This window comes from Erpetoichthys calabaricus, chromosome 4 (assembly GCF_900747795.2).
Source record: "Erpetoichthys calabaricus chromosome 4, fErpCal1.3, whole genome shotgun sequence".
Lineage (NCBI taxonomy): Eukaryota > Metazoa > Chordata > Cladistia > Polypteriformes > Polypteridae > Erpetoichthys > Erpetoichthys calabaricus.
Window position 1 is genome coordinate 226438465 of NC_041397.2, and position 22134 is coordinate 226460598.

Here is a 22134-nt window from a genome sequence, read left to right on the forward strand (position 1 = left end):
GACTAGCTAGCCTAGGGTGCAAGGCAGGAACAAACTCTGGACAGGATGCCAGTCCATTGCAGGGCGAATACACACAAACATCCATCCATCCATTTTCCAACCTGCTGAATCCTAACTACAGGGTCACGGGGGTCTGCTGGAGCCAATCCCAGCCAACACAGGGCACAAGGCAGGAACCAATCCTGGGTAGGGTGCCAACCCACCGCAGGACACACACAAACACACCCACACACCAAGCACACACTAGGGCCAATTTAGAATCGCCAATCCACCTAACCCTGCATATCTTTGGACTGTGGGAGGAACCGGAGCTCCCGGAGGAAACCCACGCAGACACAGGGAGAACATGCAAACTCCATGTACGGAGGACCCAGGACATGAACCCTTGTCTCCATACTCTATAGATCAGAGGTCATCGACATTGCCCATAGTGAACAAGAATCTTGAACATGTTAGGAAATTCTATCCAATATATCCTCCATGGATATAATCAGGCCCGGTCTTTGGTATTATGGGGCTCTAGGAGAAAGGGGGGTCCAGGGGCCCCCCGGACGCCGGGGCCCTAGGCGGTCGCCTACTTCGCCTATGCCTAAGGCCAGGCCTGATTGGGATAAATAATGCTGTAGTATATTTAAGTATATATGACAATTGCTCACTCGGACAATTTGTTTTGGGGGCCCCCAAGAAGGCGGGGGCCCTAAGCTATAGCTTGTGTAGCTTATACGTAAATCCTGCACTGGATATAATAATAAATTCACAAGTAAACAAATAAAACTTGGCCAAGAATAAAGTGAAATAACTAGAAGAGTTATGATTATCTAATATTTAACAAGCATAGTGTACTAAACAGACCTAATACCTGACCCTGAATCTATTTCAGTATCAGCATTCACACTGTGTATTACAAGCCCTAGAAAGTGGTATGTATGCAAGGTAAGCTGGTTTTTATAAGTGGTGCTCTGATTGATTGGCCGCTAATCTAAACTGGATGATTTTTACTGTAAATGATTTGACTGGCCTGTCTCCAAAGCAAATGTGGTCTGTTAAGTTTCACAGTAATACATTTTTAGTGGACCTTTATGCAAAGTACTATGGTACCTGAGAAAGTGGACATGTCGTCTTTTTGGCAGAATGCTTCCGGTAAACAGAGAGGTGATAGGCAGACTTTAACAGAGACAGAAGACCAGAATATTGGATTTGACATTAGGAGAAAGTCAAGTAATAAACTGAGAAAAGGAAGTTTTAGGAGTTGTTCTGTGGATAGAGAGAAAAAACAGATACCGTCCTGCTGAACCTTGAGTCAAAGAAATGGTGCCCAGCTGACATGAAGGCATGTGTTCGACAGAAATTAAAAGAGTAGTTGCTTTAATGAGCTCAGGCCCATTCATTTTGTCCTTTAAACAAAACCTTGTCTTGAATGTGAACAGTGAGCAAATTTGTGTTTAGTACAGCAGATCACATTTTGAATAAAAAGAATCAGAAAAAGAACAGTAAAAGAAACAAATTTGCCCTCACTGCTTAGTAAACAATAGGCTCAAGAGCCAAATTTATTTCACTTGTAAACTTGTTAAGCACATTAGCTTTGTATTTTGCTGATTATCTTGTGAACATTTTCTTTTATTACAACGGTGGCTTATAATAATGACATATTATTTTCCTTTATGCCATATACATAATGGAAGAATGTTTGGTGTTCATGTTTTATTAATTAAGGAAAAGTAAGTATTTTAAGGCGATTGTATTTATTGTATTTTTTTATGGTCAGTGGGTAAGCTTACATTATTTCATTTTGTTAATTAAAAATAAACAGGTGACACCTGTGGTTGAACTGTAAAAATAACCAAGAATAACACTTTAGTATAGAATTCAAAGCTTCTAAATGCTAGTTATGCTATTTAAACAATGTTTAAAAGGTGTGGTAGTCGGCTGGGGGCTTATGCCCAGTCGGGACGCCTGGAAGGGCAAGAGGGCAGCTGCCCTGGTCTGTATGGAGGCCACGGGAACCAAGCATGGAAGCTCAACCCTATTGGGGTCCATGGCCACCACAAGGGGGCGCCCGGAGGATTGAGAAGCCCTGGATGGCAGCACTTCCGCCACACCAGGAAGTGCTGCTAGAAGGAATACCAGGTACACCCGGAGTGCTTCCGGGTGTTCATGCGGCACTTCCACCACACCAGGAAGTGCCGCAGGAAGATCGTCAGAGGGCACCTGGAGCACATCTGGGTGGATATAAAAGAGGCCGCCTTCCTCCAGTCATGAGCAGGAGTCGGGAGGACGAAGACAAAGCTCGGAGGAGAGGAGTAGAGGCGGTGAAAGAAGGACCAGAAAGAGGCCCGGACTTTGAAAGGGTGTTTGGTGCAGGGGCACTGTGCTGTGTGTTGGACATTTATTGTAAATAAACGTGTGTGTTTGGGACTTCTGATGTCTGCCTGTTTGTGTCTGAGGCTACCGTCCACAAAGGATAAAGAAGAAAATCAATATCGGACAATTCTAGCAACATAAAATTGGTGAAGGGTGTCATCCCTAACAAAAACTTACATCCGTTGTTTTTGTTTTTTTATTAAATGAAGTTAAATTATGTAGTTTAACACATGCTTCTTTATCATGGTTTCAGAATATTTTACTAAACAAATAATAATACTGCTGCTACTACTACTAAGGCTTGCTGTCCTTTAACTATGTCAGTGGACATTTGAATGTATCTGAATGTTTCTCCAGTGAGACTGTGAAATTGAACAGTACATTTTTCAAAGGGGAAATTACAGGGTGAGTCAAAATTATGTTAACATTTGAATGGCAGAAACAATTTATTCACAAAACATACTTCATATGTGCAAGATGATTTACAGGAATGTCTCAACCTGTTCGCCATCATGTTCAACACATATACCATATGTGGCACATAAATTGTCCACTAAAATTGTATATAAGTATATACATAGCAATACAATTAGTGTTAACATAATTTTGACTAACCCTGTATTTGTCGATGACTGAATGGCATAACTTTCAAATACTATTCAACAGTGCAGGTAGTACATTTGAAACACGCTACTAAAATAAACTGCTATAGCCACATTTTAAGTTGCTCTTTCTGATTAAAGACTCATTGTATTTTATGCTTTTTTAAAATTGAATTACAGAAAAGGTCATATTTAACTTAAAAATATATCTGTACTGTTTGTAGAAGGATTGGAAATCAGATGCCCCACACGTGGTCATTTTGTACTTTTTTAATTTCTATGAATATTTTTGGCACAGAGTGTGAAGTACAAGACAAGGAGATTTATGAATGCTCGTTGAGCTTTCAGAATGTTGCAATTAATATTGTCTGTACAACAGCACCATCTGTTTAATTGGAATTTAACAAATAATTATCAGTTTGAGCAGAAAGCACCTCTTCCTTCTAAACATTGTGAAATTAACACCTACAATAACTGCAAATTTTTAATGCTCTTAATTTCTCATTTTCAATACCAATCACTTCCTGAAACTAATCATTCAGACTGCACATCATTATGCTAATTGCCCTTGTCATCTGATTATTCCCTTGAGGATGAGAATATTCCTGCAGCGATTAATTCAAGAAGCCTGAGGCTTGTGCAAGAGAAAACACTCCAATAAAGCCTTATTTTCCATGGTCATTCATTGCACTGGCTTTGCAGGTTTACAATACATCACAGACGATAAAGAAAGACAGCCTCTTGGGTAAAATTTGGAAAAGCCATAAAAATCACTTTCAACAGCCACTAAAAACATGATGACTTTATGATCTGAACACTTTTAATTGTCTAGTAACTGCAGAGAACAGCATACCTTTGGGGGAGTTTCAGATCCAGGGTATTCTCTTTGATCCAATTTGTTCCAGCGCTGCATCAGTTTAGTGACCATAGGTGTATTGAAGTCCACCAATTGGAAACCCGTCACATTGGCACCGCCATGCATAAATCTCTCGAGTGAGATGTCTTTAAAACCCTATCAACACATAAAAAGTAGTTTGATATTACAAGCTTTATTTGTAAATAAAAAACTCTCAGAAACTAAAATTTTGGTATCTCTCATACACTTCAGAAAATGCACCCACTCTGCAATCATAAATAGGCTTGTCCACTCCCTATATTTAAAAGATTACACAGACATGTTAAATCTCTGATTCAAAACTGACGCTGTGAACTGGTTGCTCTGTTCTTTTCAGTTAAATTCTGTAAAGAAGGCCTAGTTTCTCAATGCTTACAGTTACATTTTAGGCATAAATTCCCTCTGTCTTCAAAAAAGGTGTCCCTGGTATTACAAATAGCAAAATAATAATACCCAATTTATTAATGCAATAGTCACTTCAATAAAGATTGTATATGATTATGACGTCAGCAACGCATATAATTAAATTAATTTAAATACATTTGTTCTGGATTCTATAGCTATCTGTATAACTATATCATTTTAGATTCAATTGGAAAAACTCACTCCTTCCATTCAGTCAGTCAGTGATACACTATATGCAGAGATTTTGTCTCATACACAATATACTGAAAGTCTTACACTATATACTGAAATGTGTACAACTGTGTACTGAAATGTATACACTATGTTGTGTTAACAAATAGTCAACGGACCTTATTCACTTTGCCATTATTGTTCCTCTGGTTGCGACAATACATACAATGAATGTTGATATTTTGTCTCATACAGTCAAATCAATAAACATTTAAATATAGTGTAACAGACCCGTAGCAGCTAATAAAAATGAGAAGGTTATGAATTTGCGTATTTTTCTCCAAGTCACATTGTGGTGTGATGTTGTACTGAAAATCTCATGAAACATAGTACTCACCTCATAACACAGAAAAATCTGTTTATTGGTATTTTACATTCTATTCCATTAATCATAGATTTATAAGCCATTGCAGTCTCAAAACTGCTTAATCTAATTCCTCACCTGACCTGGCTCAAGGAGGTGTGGAGGAGGTTGTATTTCAGTATGTTGTGTATGTGTATGCATTTCAAAGTTTTAATTCATTGCATGGGCCACCTAAAAATACAGCCTCTAGGCCTCATTACTTTTTGTAATATATTAAAGTAAAATGCAATTCAGTTTTACAACTAGGTATGGCAAAAAAAAATGAAGCTTAAACATAACGACTGCTGAAAAACTCGAAAAGTAATCTTGAGTGAATGGTGTAAACAAATGAATAATAATAATAATAATAATCCATCCATTCATCCATTTTCTAAACATGAGCAGGGTTTCAGGGAGTGTGGAACCTATCTTGGCAAGCATAGGGCTCCAAAATGCTTGAATGCTCTGTTTGTCAATATCAGATGCATCTTGCAACCTTTAGCATTTAATTCAAGGCAAAACTTATTATTTAGCTTGACCTAGTTTAGACTGAGCTGCTGCTGGGGTCATAATTTCTTCTCATATTGCCTTCACATATTTAATAGACCTTCTTCTGAGGGTTTTCCCCAGCTGTTTACCTGAGTTGTGTAGAATTTGTTTTTGATTTGACACCACTCTTCTATTTTCTTTCTCTTCTTGGTACCTGTGGTGGTCAATAGTCTTTCTTTGTTTGGTTGCTGCATCACACACAGAATGATGGAGGTATTTTCTTCCATTTTCTATGCATATCAAGCTGTCACATTTTGTGTTCAAAATAATTCTTTTCAGAATGTGGCTTACCTGGAACAGTATTCATTTGATTTTAAAACAAAACTCTGTATGCGCAAACCTCAGTTCCAAAAAAAATTGTAAGTAAGCAAATTGCTTTAAAAACTCAGAAAGTGGTCATTTTAAATCCTCTTTGGCCTCTATTCAACTGAAAACAATAAAATAACATTAAATGTTTTCTCACGGCAAGTTTACTGTTTATTTTTTTGTAAATACAAGCTCATTCGGTATTGGTGCTTTCAATATGTTACAAAAAAAAGTGGTGATGTGTAAGTATAAGACTAGGAACACTGTGAAATGTTCCAGAAACATCCTAAACAGGTGATGCTATAATTCTTGGGCATGAAAAGAGTAGTCATGAATTGGTTATGATCAAGGACTGTTCAAGGTTTTCCACTGGCTGTTTAGTAACCTTACACTGTGTATAGAACCCGTCCCTGAATCTACTGGTGCGGGAGTCAATGGTCCTGTACCACTGTCAAAATGAAGGAGTAAGAAAGTCAACTGTACATGGTGGCTGAGATCTTTAAAGTAATACTCATCACAAAAATTATATTTATTTTGAGTGTGGCTTTCTCTGTGCTGTTTATAATGAAGCTTGAGGAAAAAAAATAATCTCTTGTTTTCATATAGAACAAAGATTACAAAGTTTGTTATACAATGGACTTCAATGGGGGTCAGTGAAGCTAACCCAGAACAACAGGAAATGATAATTAAAACATCCATGAAAAAAACATTAAGTCAGTTGTTTGTATAATTCACATTCCAGGTATCTAGCTGTTTGCTCACAAGATCCAAAACACATGTAGTTTTTTAGTAAAATATTGTGGAATAAATACTTCTGAAAAATCAGAGCAGTGCACAAAAGTGCAGCAAATTCAAATGGAACAGAGCAGGGATGGGAGGACACAGTAGCCCTCACTCTCCAACAGGGTGGGGCTTGTTGATGAAGCTTTGGCATATTAACCTATGCAAACCTTGTTATGATCTTTACTTCTTCTAGATAGTCAAATCAGATTTTCTTTTCAGTATTCCATCAGGTGGCTGGGCCACACTTTGGGAATGCTCTATACTCAAACTTTTTGGGGCAAAATCTTTGTATATGTCTTGGATATCCTTGTATCTAAAATCACTCCTAAAGCTTTAAAAGCACTATCTGGAGTAACATCAAATGGGATAATATTTTATTATGAAAAAAATATTGTGATATCCTGTTCCACACTACTTGCACGAAGACTTAGTTTTCTCAACTGAAATAATCCTAATCCACCATATATAACTCAATGGGAAGTACGAAAGTAGCATTCTGTATGATCTCAAAAAAACCCCCAAAAAAACAATACTTTTTTCCATTAGTGCCATCACTTCAGAACTTTTTCAGCATTTGGCAAGAGCACATTAATTGTAAAGTAAGTATGCCTGTTTTATTTGACGTTTTATTCTATATGAATAGCCACTTTCGATGGGGTAGAGAGCTGTGTTTCATTTTATGGACTGTCTTTGAAACATATTCTTTTAATTTATCCTGTATTATTAGAATACATTTTGTTATATTTTGCTTTCATTAAGCCAGACAATAAAAAAATATATTTACTTTACATGCCTGTTTTATTATATTATTTCAATGGTGTACCTATATATATTCAGCTAACTTGAACTTGATCTTGAGATGTAGAAAATAGTCAGATATTTGCAAAAAAATATATACATTTAAAACATATTAAGTTAATACATCATTCTGGTGAGCAAGTCACTGTTTTCAAAAGAGTACTTGAAAAACTATGAGACAGATGTATGCTGTATTAAGATAAGTTATACAGTTAGCTCAATAAAATAAAAAGATGCGCTCTTGACAGTTACAATTTCTTAGCATGGCCAAATCACATACATCTGCTTTTGAAAATATTTTCAAAATATCCCATGACAATGTGCATCATGTTTCATTTATTGCAATATTACCATTATTATCCCAAAGTAATATTTTAAAAGATTTTCCAATACTATTGTTTGCTTTATGGTGACCTTTCTGTATGTGATAACAATAGCTTTACCGTAGAATCATTTTTGTTCCAAAATATGTAAACCCTTTTGAGCAAAATGAAAAACTGCAAATTATTAACCTGAAATGTTAGCAGATCATTAAATATATGACTAGTCCCTGGTGATTTTCATTACGTACATGGGAGTTATTAGACGGAAAGCAAATCTGATGCCTTAGGCATTCAGTGTTTTGCTTCTTACTGATAAGCACAGCATGTTACATAAAGACAGAAATCTGCTATAGTTCCAGGTCTTAGAAACAAAAGTGTGTGCCTCTAGGTACAGTAGTGCAAAATTCCTTGAAAGAAAGGAATACTCACACTGGGAATAACCATCAGATTAAATAAAGCACCCTAAAGTATTTTTTATTACAGTTAGCACAACTGAATTATGGGCCCTGTGATTGACTGGGGTCCAGTCCAAGGCTTTGTAATGCTTTGTACCCAGAAGGTTTGAGAATGAATAAATTAATGAATTAATTAATGAAGAGTGTACTGTTATTAATTAGAAGAAAAACAACAACAATTACAATTTAATAAAGCAACTTAAAGAATAACATAGTTGAAAGAAATAGAACTTTCTGAGGGAGGCATGGTGGCACAATGGTTTATCATCTTTCCTTTGACCTCCAGAACTTAGGTTTGAACCTCAGTGTAACCAGAATCAGGGGAGCTTTGTCATCTTGTGTCTCTGTAGGCTTTCTCCAGGTCCTTCAGTTTCTTTGTATGTACCAAAAAGTAGGTGTTAGTATAGAAAATTTACTTAAGGATCGAGCAGCTTTCAATCATTAGCTTTAGAATTATTAAAAATGTATACTTGTGTTTTCATTTTTAAAGTAGTTTATAAACTCTCATTAATTTGTTAAAATAAAAGCTGTTGGATTTTTTGCTCACAAATAAGGTAACGACAAGTCAAGGATGTTGTGCACTTTGAGAGAGCTGAACAACCCACTGTCTTAAAATACAGAGAACTAAACAGGCCACTATTTTAGAAAATATATAGAAAGAATTTAAATCTATCCATTAATACTTTCTTATATCAATGCTTTTAATCAAGTTTAAGTAAAACATAGTATATTAGTTAGCTGTAAGTCATATAGAAGTTGATTATTAAAAGCTTATGACTATTTATTCCAAGCAGCTAAGAAAACTGCCTGTGCTTATCAGCTCAAGGCCACTTGCTCTGTCTGCCTGCTCAGACACTAGCATGAGGTAATGGCAAACCTACTATAAGAAAACTTAGCACTATAGCCTTAAGAGATGTAGCTGCCTAAACCTGTAGTTTTGAGGGATGATTGTGAAAGAAGAAGCCATTCATTTGAGCAACCCAGTATCTTATGTGTGGGTCCTCCTGATTCCAACTTAGCAGTGGGAACTGATAGATAAGCAAGTCTCAATCGCCTGCACAGGGTAAGGAGTAGTCTATGCAAGGTTCGGTTAGGTGATGGACAAAAAGCCAGGTGATGGACATTAGGTAATGGTGGGCTGGAACATTAGGCAATGAGGGGAAGAACCAGAAGGAGGAGAGTATTTTGCATAAACGATAAGAATTGTAATAAAAATAAGCTCCCTCAAAACTGCTGGCACTCACTTCACTGAACTGAGTCGGCTTTGTGATTAAGTCTAATTCTGATTGCTCATCCAGAGGCCCTGCATATGTTTTTCCAAAGAAGGCTTTTCTCTGCGACCTTAGCTGGTGTTCCAAAAACACGTCATTGCTGAGGTTCTACTCAGTGCTTTAGAGTAAGTGGTTGATGTTGTAATCTAATTACTTTTCCCAGTAATGAAGCAGTTTAACACATTACTATTTAAATTCTTGCAGTTACATTTACTGACTTAAGCAGAATTTTGTGACTTGCATTACATATGTTTCTAAGCAAATAATTTGTAAATATCTTGAAGGGCAGGCATTCCATACACAAACATGTGAGTGTGATGGTGTGTGACAGTGACTACCCTATCTTCATCCTCAGTTTGCACAGCACATGCACACTATTTTCATTCAGGCGCAGAGTACATTGAGTTTTACAGCACCATCAGAACTATACCAGAGATGAATGTTATTATACAATGCATAGTTTTAGAATTAAACGTACAATAGCTAGGTTAATTATTTTTATTCATTACGATGTACGGCCTCTTGATCAAAGGATGATCTACAATGGCAAAACAGTCTTTAAAATCTAATCAAATGAAAATACCATTAAAATGCATATCACAGCATGCATTTTGATTTTTCTTTTTCACAAAAATACAGGAGACATTTGTGCACAAGTAAGACTGAAGAGACACAGAGACATGGGCATACTTATTGTGTTACACAATAAACACTGCAGGTAGCTGGCACCCTATCAATATGTGCTCTCCTCTGCTGGCTGCTACACTAGTAATCATTTTACAGTTTATCTTCTCCATGTGTGGTAGAGTTTGAGTGTTTAGGCCACTTTTGTTTTTAATTACTACAATCTAATTTTACAGAGAATTCTTTTGTGAGCTAAATACTTTGACTTGCTGGTTCATATGTTTGAAATAGCACAGTATTGATGTGAGTCAAGTAGTTTACTTAGTTAACTGCAGAATTAATGTTCTTTTTTTCCTTATTAAAATACTTATTGGACAATGAAGTGACACCCTTAATACTTTCCAATTGGTATACAGTAGATTCAGAAAGTACTCAGACTCCTTCACTTCCTGCACATTTTATTGTGTTGAACATTTTATTTTAAATGTATAAATATGCAATTTCTGCCCATTGAACTACAATCAACATCCCATAATGACAAAGTAAAAATGTTTTCAGAAAGGTTTGCAAATGTATTAAAACTCAAACACTGAAGACTCTCATTTGTATGAATATTCATGCTTTTAATTCAGTACTTTGTTGGAGCAAAATTGAAAGCACTTACACCTTCTAGTCTTCTTGGGGAAGTCTCTACAAGCATTGCTCACCTGGATTTGGGCTGTTTATCCCATTCTTCCTGGCAGACCCTCTCAAACTCTGTTAGATTGGATAGGAAGTGCCTGTAAACTCCCATCTTCAGGTCTCTCCACGGGTGTTCTATGGGTTATTCTCATACTCAAGTGAACCATTGCTCCAGTCTGAGGTGACATACACTCTGAAGCAAGTTTTCTTCAAGGACCTCTATGTATTTGGCAGCACTCATCCTTCCCTCAATTCTGACCAGTCTACCTATCCATTGTTAAGAAGCACCCACATGGCATGAAGCTGCCACCACCATGATCCACTGTAGGAATGATATTAGGGAGTTGATGAGCAGTGCCTGGTCTTCGGCAGACACAATGCTTGGAGTTGTGCCCAAAAAATTCAATTTTTGGCTTATAAGACAAGAGTCCTTTAAATGCTGCTTTGCTGCCAAATGGCTTTTACTCAAGAGTGTCTCCTGTTAAGCTACTCTACCATAAACGCCTGACTGATGGAGTGCTGCTGAGATTTTTGTCCTTTTTAGCAGAGAAGTTCTGAAGCCCTATTAGACAAATCATTGGATACTCGATCACTTCCCTAACCAAGGCACTTCTAATCCAGTTGCTTAGTTTGATCAGATAGCCAACTCAAGGAAGACCCCTGGAGGTTCCAAACTTCTTATATTTCACAATCATTGAGGCCACTGTGCTCCTGGTGATTCTCAAATCTTTAGAAGTGGTTTTAAACTCTTTCCCTGATCTATGCCTCACAAAAATTGTATCATTGTCTACAGAGAGCTCCTTGGACTTGATGGCTTGGTTTTGTCCTGACATGCAGTGTGAAATGTGGGACCTAATATACTCAGGTGTGGAACTTTCTACGCTAAGTCCGGTCAATTTAATTTGTCACAGGTTGACTCCAAGCAAGTTCTTAAGGCCAATTAAAGCAAATAGGATGCACTTGACTACAATTTGGGGTGCCGCAGCAAAGGGTCCAAATACTTAATGAAATTAGAGGTTTTTGATTTTTAATACATTTACAAAGCACTGTGGAAATATGTTTTCTGTTTGTCATTATGGGTTATTGATTGTAGTTCAATGGGCAAAAATGGCATATTTATATATTTAAAATAAAATGTACAACACAATAAAATGTTCAGGAAGTGAAGGGGTCTGAATACCTTCTGAATTCATTGTATGTTTACCAGGTGTAGACAGTTAGGTTAAAGTAAAGTAACTAGCAATGTGATTACTTTTTCCAGGAAGTAAAGTATTAGTAAAGTAATCCCATCATAGTTTGAGAGAAGTAATTTAGTAATTTGCAATTCATTACTTTCCTTGAGTAACTATGCCAAATCTCGTTCTGTGATGTGTCTCTTGTTGCAAAGTAAAAATTAGTGCAGCAGCACAGTAACTCATTGTAAACCAAGTGTTTGTTAACATTCATGCATTGTTCAATTTTTAGTAAATGTTTCTCAACATTTTTTCTTATGGCTTCTATCCTTTCTCTTAAGCTTAAGCTTTTGTGCTGACTTTCTTCACTGTGAGGTCCAAAAACAAACTCTAATCAAATTTAACTCAAGTATTTTGCTTTAAATCAAGTGGCTATTTCAATTTTAACTGTGAGGATTGTGACATCACTTAGGCAAGCAGATTTTGGGCATTATCATGTGATCGGAACTGTGATGAATAATAGAGTCAGGCTGAGAAACTGAGTAACTAAATGAAGGAAAAATGGCTAGTATGACAACATCTCCAATTTCAATTTTAAGTGAAAAGACAATATATTCCATTTATTTCGGGTCAACTGCACTGAGGAAATAGCAACTCACTGATAAATGTGCTGCAAAATGAAATTTTTAAAGCAGGAAATGTTCCTAAGTTATGTATGAAGATACAGTAGATAAGCAGGCTAACCAGCTCTATGGGAGAAATGTAAAAGACGGGAATCAGCCTCAGGGAGGTGTTAACTGATTGCTTGCAAAACAATGTGCATCTGTTGTTCAAGTGCACTTTGAACAGTAAATGCATAAAATATTGAGAAAAGAAATGATTGCTCCTCCAATCGAAAATTCTCTTCTTGTTAACCGCAAGGGTAGATGTGATTCCATTCTAATGAGTAATTTGGCAGCCTTACTTTGAGATCCAATTTATATTTATGCTGTTTATGATAGATACAAAAATGCACTACTGTAATGATGGCAAGGGCAACGGCATGAAACATGAGGTAGACAAATTCCATAATGTCACACACAGCATAGCTCTTGTATTTTTCTAAAGTTTACAGAGAATACTAATATTGCAAATTAATAAAAAAAGTGAGTCAAAAAAACAAAATACAGGCATATCATTTAAAATGAAACTAAATTGAGAGAGGGTAAATCTATGATTTGGCCTAAATCGTGCTATAAAGCAACTATAATCTGTTACAGTTACTTAGAAAACAGGAAGAAGACATGAAAAAGATTTCTTACCAAGTTTGCCATGATGTAATGGTAGCCTTTAACATGTTTCCCAACACTAACAATCTAAAAAGCAGAAGAAAAAGCAAGAATTAATTTACATAATTCCCCACCATCACATATAATAAAATGAGTTCAGAATTTGCAACTGTGAAGTTTCACTTTCTCGCCTCTTATATCAGTTCATTAGCAGCTGCGCTTGAATTAAAGTCTTTAGGTGCAAATCTCTACACTTGAGGCTTGATTAGCTTCTGTATCAACAAAAAAGGACAGAAAACATGAAATGCTTCCTGATTAAAATAGTTAGTGTTGATAGACTCCAAGATCACAGCAGTATGATAGTGTACTTCAGAATACAAGCACTGTATATACTATGTTTCATACTGAATGACTACTTGAATTCAGTGTAGCTCAGTTCAAAGTGAAATACCTTGCAACATAATCAATATTATTTGTTGCTAGTCCTCCTAATGCAGAATCACTGAACATGTACTAACAATGCAGAATATGGTGAAACAAATACAGTATGTCAGACACATAGTCAATAAACATAACAATGACAATAAACAATCAAAATATTTAAATGTATAATAATAAAAACACAACATGCACCAAAAGAGAATGAGTAGCAACTAGCCAATTCAATTAACACAGCTTCAAAATGGTCAGTGACAGGAAAAAAGGTGTGCAAACAAATAGATCACAGATCAGATTCTCTGTTAGTGGTATTTTGTTCATTACAAATAATTTATTTGAGTTATTTAATATAAATATACACATACACACCTATCCATAGTGTATAAAGGTGGCTGACATAAACAATTGCTCTGCACAGTGCCTTCCATGTGTATTAAGAAAGCTAAACTACAACTGCTATATGTTTTGTATACTCAAGAAATACAGGTTAGTGATGAAAAGGATGAGAAGGACATATTAACTTTTAAATATGGTTATTTCTTACCAAATATGCTTTAACTTGAAAAAAACTTTTGATAAGAACAGGCTATTGACTGCAAACTAGCCTCTTTATCTTTATTTCATCTAATACTTTAAAAAAATAGTGAAATCAAGATTAGATTTGAAGGTCTCAGAAGCACTACTACATACTACACTGCTTGGTAAACTTATTCCATGCTTCTACTACTATTGTTTGTTACCTGTGTGAAGAAATGCATTTTAATGTTGCTGTGAAATGTAACTAATTTCTATCTGTAACCCCCATGCCCTTGCTGAAGAACTCTTTTAAAAGTAACAGTTGGTCCCCACCTCTCATAATTATAAATGTTTGTATTGTCACCCCTTAATCTCAGATTTCTTAAATTGAAACGATTTAACTCTGTTCTATGTAGCTCACAGCCCACAGTCCTGTGATCTCTCTGCTAGCTTATCGTTGGACTTTCAATAAAGCTCCTATGTGTTTTTTCTAATGTAGAGACTATAACGGAGTACAATATACCAGATAAGGCCTTACAAGTGTGTATTCCACCTTAAACATAACCTTCTGTGAGCAATACTCTAAGTGGCATGTTATGTAAATCAATATTGTAATAGCTTTGCATTTTAATAGCATTTCTGTACACTGCCTGGTTGGTGACAGCAATGACTCCACTATAACTTCTGAGTCTGTTTTATATGATGTACTTTGAAGTTTCAGACTACCCATTGTGTAATTATATCTAATATTTTTGCTTCTAATATTTTACTTCTCAACTGCTTTAGACATTTTTACTTTTACTTACCTTATATATATTTACATTAAACTTCACTTACTGTAAATATCCTTAGATTACATTCCTAGCTTTATCTGATGCTAGATATCAGAAGGTAATGGGTTACTTTTTAAATAAGAAATATTTTACAATGTTAAAGGAACTTCATTTATGACCATCTTTTAATGATTTCCATTGTTCATTTATCCCAAGTTTTTCTAATTTTATTATTAAGTAATGCCCTGCAGTGGGCTGGTGCCCTGCCCGGGGTGGTGCTCCTGACTTGTGCCCTGTATTGGCTGGGATTGGCTCCAGCAGACCCCCATGACCCTGTGTTAGGATATAGCGGGATGGACAATGACTGACTGACAAATAAGTAATAATGATCAAGTTAAAGGAATACTCCACCCCAAAAAAAATTATCAATTATTTACCGTGTTGTTTGTGTTATGGCAGAGAAAATTGGTCAACTTCACGTTTTTATGGAGAAAACATGGATAACAGAATTCCATTCTGGCAACATTAGCACAAGGCAACACCACTCTCAGCGTGTTTTGTCAGTTTTTGTGTTTGTCAACTGAGGTTTAAAAAAATGTTATCTTGTAATAGGGCTGTACCTGCCATTTTTTTAAATGGTTTTATCGGCTAAAATGATTGATTGTAGGTTTCCTCTTTACTTGGAGCATGCACATGCAATATAATTCTCTTAGGTCTCTACTCTGTTTTTTGAATGGAAAATATATTTTTCAACTCTTGTCAAGTGGTTCTTATACCATACCATCCATACACAGTATGACACAAAATAACGCTCCCCAGGACAGCATTTTAACATATACATAAACACAGGACAAGTGCAGGACAAGTAAGACCTACATTACACTACAGATAAATAAGTAATAGGTAAATTAATAGATAGTAATACATTGAAATAAAAAAAACATCAGTGGTAACAAATGTACTGTACATATACATATAAATTACTAGGAGCAGATGAGAGGGGAGGGAGCAGCACAAAGTTCAGAGTCTGGACAGCGAAGGCATAGAAACTGTTGCAGAACCTGTCAGAACTGGCTTGGATGCTACAGAACTTTCTGTAGAAAAAGGGTGGGAGCAATCCTCCATAATACTGTAAGCTTTGCGGATGCAACGCTTGATAATTAGATGATCTACAAGTCTCTGACTTAAAGTTTAAATCCGAACAATATATTCAATCTCTTTTTGATGTTCCGTTATTTCACAGAGTAATAATTTCCATTTGTTTGCGCTAATGCAATCTTTAATATCATTTTTTTGAGACTTTCGAATTTTCGTACTTTCGTTATATCTAACCTGCTCTGCACGTGTATCACGCCAACATTTTTTAATTCTTTACGATGTTCTACTTTGTCATCTACTCTTTGTCTTTTATTTCCAGCCCCGGTCGTGGTTAAATCTCTTGGCACAAAGTCTTGTCTCATGGGATATGAAAGTATCTTTCTGAAAAAGTCACATCTCGTCCAAGGCTAAAAAGTTTTGTCTCGTCTCAGGACTTTTTTATTATAATAGAGATAATAATAATAATAATAATAATAATAATAATAATAATAATAAACAAACAACAACCCCCCAAACACACATAAAAACTTCTGGTTTGGATAATTAAGACCACCAAATAACAAGCTTGTAGGTGGCAGTAAGATGGTGAGACCTGTCCAGATGCATCACAGGTTTACAATTAAATGCATTAATATTTGAATACAGAAGGTCTGGCTTTCTGTTTAGAAGTCTGTTCCATCCAAACTTGCTTTATAGTTGCATTATAGATTATTCCTTTCTGAGGATATCATCCAAATGATTTGTGGCCAGAAACAGAATATTATTATAATTTTTTTTCTGGTAGGTTTCTTTCTAAATATTTCACTAAAATAGACCCTTCATACTATAGTTCATGACAGACTGAATGCTGGAGTATTATTAACCTACCTAGAATTCTTCATATTGATTTTCATCTTCAACCCTTTTTAACCCTGGCTTTGTCTTCTTTTGCACACACCTCCCTATACACTCCCTCCCAGAATATTCTCAGAATATTTTAACAGTCTACCTTATACAATAAAAAAACTTTCAATTGTATTTGTATTGGTGTCTTAAAGACACATCAAGTATGTGTGCTCTCTACTTGATATTGAATTTATTTAATTTGTAAGGTATAAGGAAAACATTAAGTTCTTCAAGCACACCTTGACCCATTACCCATAGTATTGAAAAAAAATCAACAGTAGATACAAGTATAAACCAGGCAAACACATACTGATAAACGCAAAATACTTCTACAAACCACCCGAATTATAACTATAACATTATCTACAATAAAAAAAAACACAAAAAATCACTTTAACAATTGCTCCTCTGTTTTATGTGAAGATCCATACAGTACTGGTAATGTAAATAAAAATGAGTTTGAATCAGTGCTGGAGACATGAACAACCTCTGTAAAAAAAAAAAAAAAATCCCCTACCAAATTTTTTTGTTGGCTCGACCTGATCTGCATTTCACTGCAAGTGTGTAAAGGTTGTCACACTTCAAAGGACAACATGTACCAGATACATTCACATTTCCTGTATGAAGGCTGGAAGTTACAATGTGTGCTATAGGATCTGCTGTTTCTGTGAGTAGGCCCAGACAGCCCTTAACAGATAAGATGGAATGCAGATCAGGGTAAAACCAATACCAAATCAGGCACAATGAAATAAAAAAAAACCTCTTACACTACAGAGTTTAGTAGCACTACACTAGAGGCTTAATTACAATGAAAGACCTTTGATTTGGCTCCCACTTTAATATCCAGTGCCATTTCCAAAAAATGAAGCAAAATGTAGTAACTAGGGGAGGAGCCCAACCAGCTTATAACAGAGAAGCATTTACATTATGATCGAAGTCCCCCAAACATCCTCTCAGTGTCCAGTGGTTGTGACTGATACCTTTCCACATTAGCAGATGCAGCTCTACACACTGTTGGTCTCCTCTCTCAAACCAGTTGATCAGAAACTATTCCATGGAATAGAAAATGGAAACATCATTGTACTCATGAAGTGTTTGTTCACATGCACCAATACTCTATGCCATCATCTCTATTTATATTTTTAAACTGTCCAAGAGCTCATAGAGATCAGTGTTTGTCAACAAACTATGTCAGACAAGGGGCTCAGGTGGTTTACAATCCTATGAAATCCAGTGTCTGTATCCTTTTTACTCCATTTGCTTACTTTGACTGGCGCAGAGCTTTCACATCACATAGCACCAACCAGGAAAATAATTTTACTTTATTACTTTCTGCTTTTCTTTTTAAAGAGAGAAATTGACAACTAATTTCCTTTCAAAAAAAGAATCTTTAGAGTAAGCTGGACAGTGCCACTTTGAGTGGCAATCCCACTTAAAATGCAATAATTGGTCATGCATTCATATTTCAATACAGTATTAAACAAGAGGCAATACTTACAACAGTATATATCTGGCACTCCTAATGAAGGGTATATATCCAAAATACTGTGAATTTCACCATCTTTCTTTTTCATCATGGAAATTCCTTTAGCCTTTTCTCCTATATATATACAAGTAAGCCCGCGATTCTCTAGAGAATCGTAAATCCAAGAATGGCAAACAGTTTCTGTTCCGTCCGATATTTGGATGGATGACATATCATGGAGGGTGGGTGCGTCTGGGGAAATGTCATTTAATTAAATAAGCATATCTGTACTAAAGCGGTTTCATTTTGTGGAGATGTGATTCTGTTGCCTTTGCTGACACCGACTGCTGGCAGAGTGGAGCACAGCAAGTTTCGTTTACAGGTTGTGGTGTTCGTGTGCCAGCCACTGAGTCTGGGAAGCTGCTGGGTTTGAGTCTGTGACCGTTATGTGATCTATATTACTGGCACAGTGGATTAGAGCAAGTGTAGTGTACAGGTTGTGTTGTTTGGGCGCCACCTACTGACTCTGGGACGCCGCTGCGTTTGACTCTGAAGCGTGTGCCACGGCGCAGTACGTATGCGCCTCGGTGGGAAGCCGCTGCGTGATGAAATATCATGGAGGGTGGGTGCGTCCTGGGAGAGTTCATTTCAACGCGCTTCTGTTATTGTTTTTCTTCATGCAGTGTCGTTTTTGTTTTTTTATGGCTGTGTTGTTGTATATGCGGTGGTGTGGGCGGTTGCGTCCGGGCGGCTGTACAACCTGGCGTGCACGCTTTACCTCAGGTTTAGTTCACAGGTCGTAGGTATGGTAAAGTTTCCATTTAATTCAATAACCCTATTTGAACCAAAGCGGTTTCTTTGTGTGGGTGCCTTCGTTCATTGTTTTCATCCATGTTGTTTGGGCGCCACCTACTGACTCTGGGAAGCCGCTGCGTTTGACTCTGGGGCGCCGAGCCGCAGTGTGCATGCGCTTCGGTGCATCCGCTGTGCATAAATTAACTGTGGTTTAATAATATAGACTAGCTGTGTAAGCGTGTCCTAGAAACTACTGAAATTGTCAGAAAAAAAAATTGAAGTGTAGAGATGTCAGGTAATTGAAAGGAACTACTCTGGGCATCTCTCTCCTAGGAGGTTTCGTTCTGCCGATGTCCTCGCTTCACTTGTGTATTAATGGCGGGAGGAAAAGTAAAAGGGACACCGTTTTGCTGTTGTGCTCGCCACACTTCTGTAATAGCTGATAAGCGAGTGACTCTCTCTTCGGATGTTTCATTTTGCTGATGTGTTGGCCTCGCTTGTGTATCCTTGGACGTGGAGCACTTAGCCTGACTCCACTTCTCACTTCTGGGCTAGACAGACACACACACTTTCACACGTAGACGTTTATATATAAGACTAGGGGACTTTGCCCCCTGCACGCTTTTCTCACTCACAGCCTGTGCTACGTGCAAACCACTACGAGTCTCTGCCTCTCACGTTGTGAAGAGGGGGGCTGAATACACCCCAAGGAGACGCGATCACTCTTCCAACACCCCCTCTTAAATGGTGATACAATGGGAAACACATACAGTTTTTTTTTTACCTCCTCTTTCCTCGATCAGCTGCTGGCTTGCTGCTGCTGCTGCCGTGCTGCGTAATCTCCATTTTGTGTGGCACACTTCTGTCATATCACCTATGTCCATATATTCAATGTCTTTTTTCGCTTTTACCTTTTCATCAATATCGCATTGAATTTTAATTCCGTGTTTGGAATTACATCGTGACAACGCAACTTATAACTGCCCATGAGTGAATATCGTTTCTTTCTCTCTACAAGAGAGAAATGTGTTCAGTTATTTCTTCCTGCTCCTGCAAAGTCATGTCCTTTCCAACTGCAGTTGAGCTGTATGGGTTCCTAACCCAGTCAAGACAATCAGTGGAAAGTGAAGGGAAATAACATGACAACTTCTGTTCAAGACTTTGCAGATGTTTACCTATTGTCTCACACAGTGCAGCACTGTTGACACCCTGCCATTTCTGGGTGGGTGGGAACATGGTAAGGTTGGCACTTTTGACATGTTGTTTCCAGAGCTGCACCTTTGAAAAAAATCCCTTTATTTTTTCTGTACTTGTGAGCAGGTTTTCATTTCGGCCTTGCATTCGTGTGTTCAGGTCATTCAGATGTTGAAATATATCTGCCAGATATGCCAGTCTTGCACACCACTCGTCATATGATCATTTAATCCTGATACACTGTATATTCAATTCATTATAATAACTATTGATGGTGGCTCTAAAATCTGTACTAACCCCTACTCTCTTCTGTTTCTTTTTCCGGTTTTCCTTTTTTCCATCTACTCAAAGCACCATGATGTTTCAACAGTGATGGATTAAAAGCCAGAAGTCTGCATGACCATCATCATCAAGATCTTCTGTGAGAACCCTAAATACAAAGAGGACTATTTCATTTATGTTAGGTAGAATGCCCAGAGGGGACTCGGCGGTCTCGTGGCCTGGAACCCGTGCAGATTTTATGTTTTCTCCAGCCGTCTGGAGTTTTTTTTTTGTTTTTTCTGTCCTCCCTGGCCATCGGACCTTACTCTTATTCTATGTTAACTAATGTTGTCTTACTTTAATTTATTATTTTGTACTTTATTTTTATTTTCTTCACTATGTAAAGCACTTTGAGCTACTTTTTTGTATGAAAATGTGCTATATAAATAAATGTTGTTGTTGTTGTTGAGAGCAACTTAGCGTCATCATACTTCTGATTTGTCAAAAACACTTTAAGTTCCTCCCGCAGCTCATACACACGGGCTAAAACTTTGCCACGGGACAGCCACCGGACCTCCGTGTGGAGCAATAACACTTTATGTTGTGCTCCCATTTCCTCACACAGTGATGCGAAAATGCGACTTTTTAAAGGTCTCGTCTTCACAAAGTTTATCATGCACACAACATCTTCCAGTACAGCAGCTAGGTTTGCCGGCAATATCTTGGCAACGAGTGTTTCCCGGTCACAGAAAACAATGCGTCGCAATGACATCTGGATGTTGCTCTTTTACTCTGTTTACAAATCCTTTGGTCTGCCCGAGCATGGCAGCTGCTCTATCGGTGCAAACACTTACGCAGTTTTGCCACTTCAGTCCTCCTTATTCAAGGTACTCTGACACAACTCGAAAAATTTCCTCTCCTGTTGTTCTTTCTGGCAATTCCTTGCAAAACAGAAAGTTTTCTCTGATGATGTCTCCATGTACAAAGCACACATTTGCCATAAGTTGTGCATGTCTACCGATATCCGTAGATTCATCGATTTACAATGCAAATTTGCCGCTAATGCGCAACTTTTCCAAAACTATCTTTTCAATGTCAGCAGACACGTCTTCAATACGTCTGGAAATTGTATTATTTGAGAGAGGGACTTGGGCTGTTTCTTTAACAGCGCCAGGGCCGATCATCTCTTTTAAGATAATTTTGCAGGCAGGCAATATTAATGTCTCTGCTACGGTGTGTGGCTGTTTTGATTTAGTGATGAGTTCAGCCACTTGGTAGCTAGCTTTAAGTGCTTTCTTACTCGTCTTGGTGGTTTTCCTCATTAACGCTGCCTGTTTCTCAGTCTGTTCACGCAGTTGAACAAAATAGTCCGTGTTCTTGTTTTGAAGTGATGGGTGTTTTGTCTGGAGATGGCGTTTAAGTTTACTTAGAACCATGGCACTGTTTGACATTTTTTCCCCACACACTAGGCATAGCGGAATTGGCTCAGTTGGTTTCCCAGTATAACTGAATCCAAAGGCAAGATAACTTTCATTGTATTGTCTTGAGCTCACTTTTTTTGTTTTCTTCTGACCACTACTCATGCTAGGGCCTTCATCTGGGTCAGAATTTTCTCCAGGACCCAGGTCAGATTGACTACTTT

General features: G+C 37.2%; 1 protein-coding gene across 6 annotated transcripts in view; it reads right to left on the bottom strand.

Annotated features, from left to right (window-relative positions):
* LOC114650634 (glutamate receptor 4) overlaps positions 1–22134 on the bottom strand; it is a 473072-nt gene that overhangs the window by 133324 nt on the left and 317614 nt on the right. For all 6 annotated transcript variants that reach the window (XR_007934826.1, XM_051926884.1, XM_028800403.2 and 3 more), the window contains exons 5-6: positions 13101–13154; positions 3817–3975 (exon numbers count right to left, since the gene is read on the bottom strand). Coding sequence is in view for 5 of the 6 variants with exons in the window: in XM_051926884.1 (XP_051782844.1) it covers positions 3817–3975; positions 13101–13154 (213 nt within the window). In the remaining variant the exon portion in view is untranslated. The remainder of the gene's footprint in view (positions 1–3816; positions 3976–13100; positions 13155–22134) is intronic.